Source organism: Aureococcus anophagefferens (assembly GCF_000186865.1).
Source record: "Aureococcus anophagefferens unplaced genomic scaffold AURANscaffold_909, whole genome shotgun sequence".
In the NCBI taxonomy this organism is placed as follows: Eukaryota; class Pelagophyceae; order Pelagomonadales; family Pelagomonadaceae; genus Aureococcus; species Aureococcus anophagefferens.
Window position 1 is genome coordinate 2,353 of NW_008706149.1, and position 1,609 is coordinate 3,961.

The following is a 1,609-nucleotide window of genomic DNA, read 5'->3' on the forward strand; positions in this document are numbered from 1 at the left end:
TTCTTCATTCACTTTCATCGGTACATCCACAGCGCTAGGTTTGCCGCTAACTGCACCCTTTTCTCCTGTAGTTTCAACAAATGGAGTATTTAAAACTGAATTGCCATCTTTGTCCCTAGATAAGAAGGGCACCCCTAGACTAGCAAGATCGTCATTTGGGATAGAGGGATGAATGAATTGGGGCACGTCGGCCGCCTCTTCGAGGGAAAGAGTGGCAAATTCAAGCATGAAGTCAGCTATACGAAGAATCACCGTGGCAAGTTCATCATCTGATGGACTATGCGTAAACTTGTACTCGTCAACCGAACGTACGTACTCCTCTACGATGTCAAGGCAGGGGCGGGGGGGCTGTGTGCACCTCATTGTATCATCAAACTCTCCTGTGACGAGTTTGCGAATGGGCGCCCCTGGATTCGAGCATGCTGTCAAACTAGCCCACAAATTCAAAAACTCTGTTTTGTGCGCTGGAGTCCACCACAGACGAAACATTTGCACATCCACAAGAGCGGCGCGCAGCCTTGGCCAACTCCCACTTACCTCCAGATGATAGGGAAGAGCGTCGAGTTTTCGATCACAAGGTGGGAGCTTACCAAAGTAGCGAGCCATGAGCTGGTGCGCGCGAACGTGAACCTCCGGGACGCGTATGTACTCATTGTATACTACTGCCGCATAGTCCTCATGTGAAAAATTTCGCAGGCCATTGACAGAAAAGGTAAAATCACGTAATACCCGGCGTATGCACTCACGTTGCTCAGAGGGTAACGTGTCGCCAGTGGCGAGTTCGACTATCCCCCACATCTCCATATCACTCAATCCATGTCGTGACGCATATAGGGCAGTCAAAACTCGAGCGAGTATATTTGGAACGATTTCACGAGCCTCCAACTCTGTGGACTTGCTCACTGGGGCCGGAGACATCGAGGTATCAACGGTCGTGCAAGTTGAATCCACGTACTCGCTGCACATTTCAAGGACGCAGGCAATCAGCTCGGATGAGGTTTCAGCCGCTAGACATGAATCTATTTGCTGGTCAATAGGCGCATCTGACATCTCAAAACCAAGCCGCAAGGCATACAGTATTGTGCGCAGAAAAAGGGGTTGCGACGACGCTTTTGCAGTTACGAGTCGAAATTGCTGAGCTTGCTCCAGTGATTGGAGGGCCTGCTGGTTAACCTTCAAAAAACTTCCAATGATGAGATGGCGAACCTCAACAGAAAGCGGCTGCAGACGTATCGTCGGGCACTTCCTACGACGGAGTTCAGTATACGTTCGATGAATTCTTGATCCTTCATCATACAGGTCCTCGGAGAGTAAGTTCGATTGTTCGAGCTCGACTGTTGAAACGATAATTCGCACCCCCTGCGGCAACTCGGTAGGAAGCCAATGGAGTGTATCGGCGGCGCTTGATTCGCCACGCAGGCGGTTTACTGCGTCTAAAACTATAACTATCCTAGCGGGGAATTGTTTTTTGGCAGCTGCAGCCAAAAACCGATTTAGCGACCATCGAAGCCGCTCCTCAGATGTTGGGACTTCCATTTCTCGCAACTGAAAATGCTCCTTCAGCGCAGACTCGAGCCGATAAAGAAGATGCGCCAATTGCTTCGAGCGA

At 50.2% G+C, this 1,609-nt stretch overlaps 1 protein-coding gene across 1 annotated transcript in view; it reads right to left on the bottom strand.

The window, feature by feature from the left end:
• AURANDRAFT_69090 (hypothetical protein) overlaps positions 1–1,609 on the bottom strand; it is a gene marked incomplete at both ends in the record, with an annotated part of 3,575 nt that extends 1,966 nt beyond the window's left edge. The window contains 2 exons of the mRNA XM_009044839.1: positions 13–65; positions 141–1,609. Of these exons, the coding sequence (XP_009043087.1) occupies positions 13–65; positions 141–1,609 (1,522 nt within the window). The remainder of the gene's footprint in view (positions 1–12; positions 66–140) is intronic.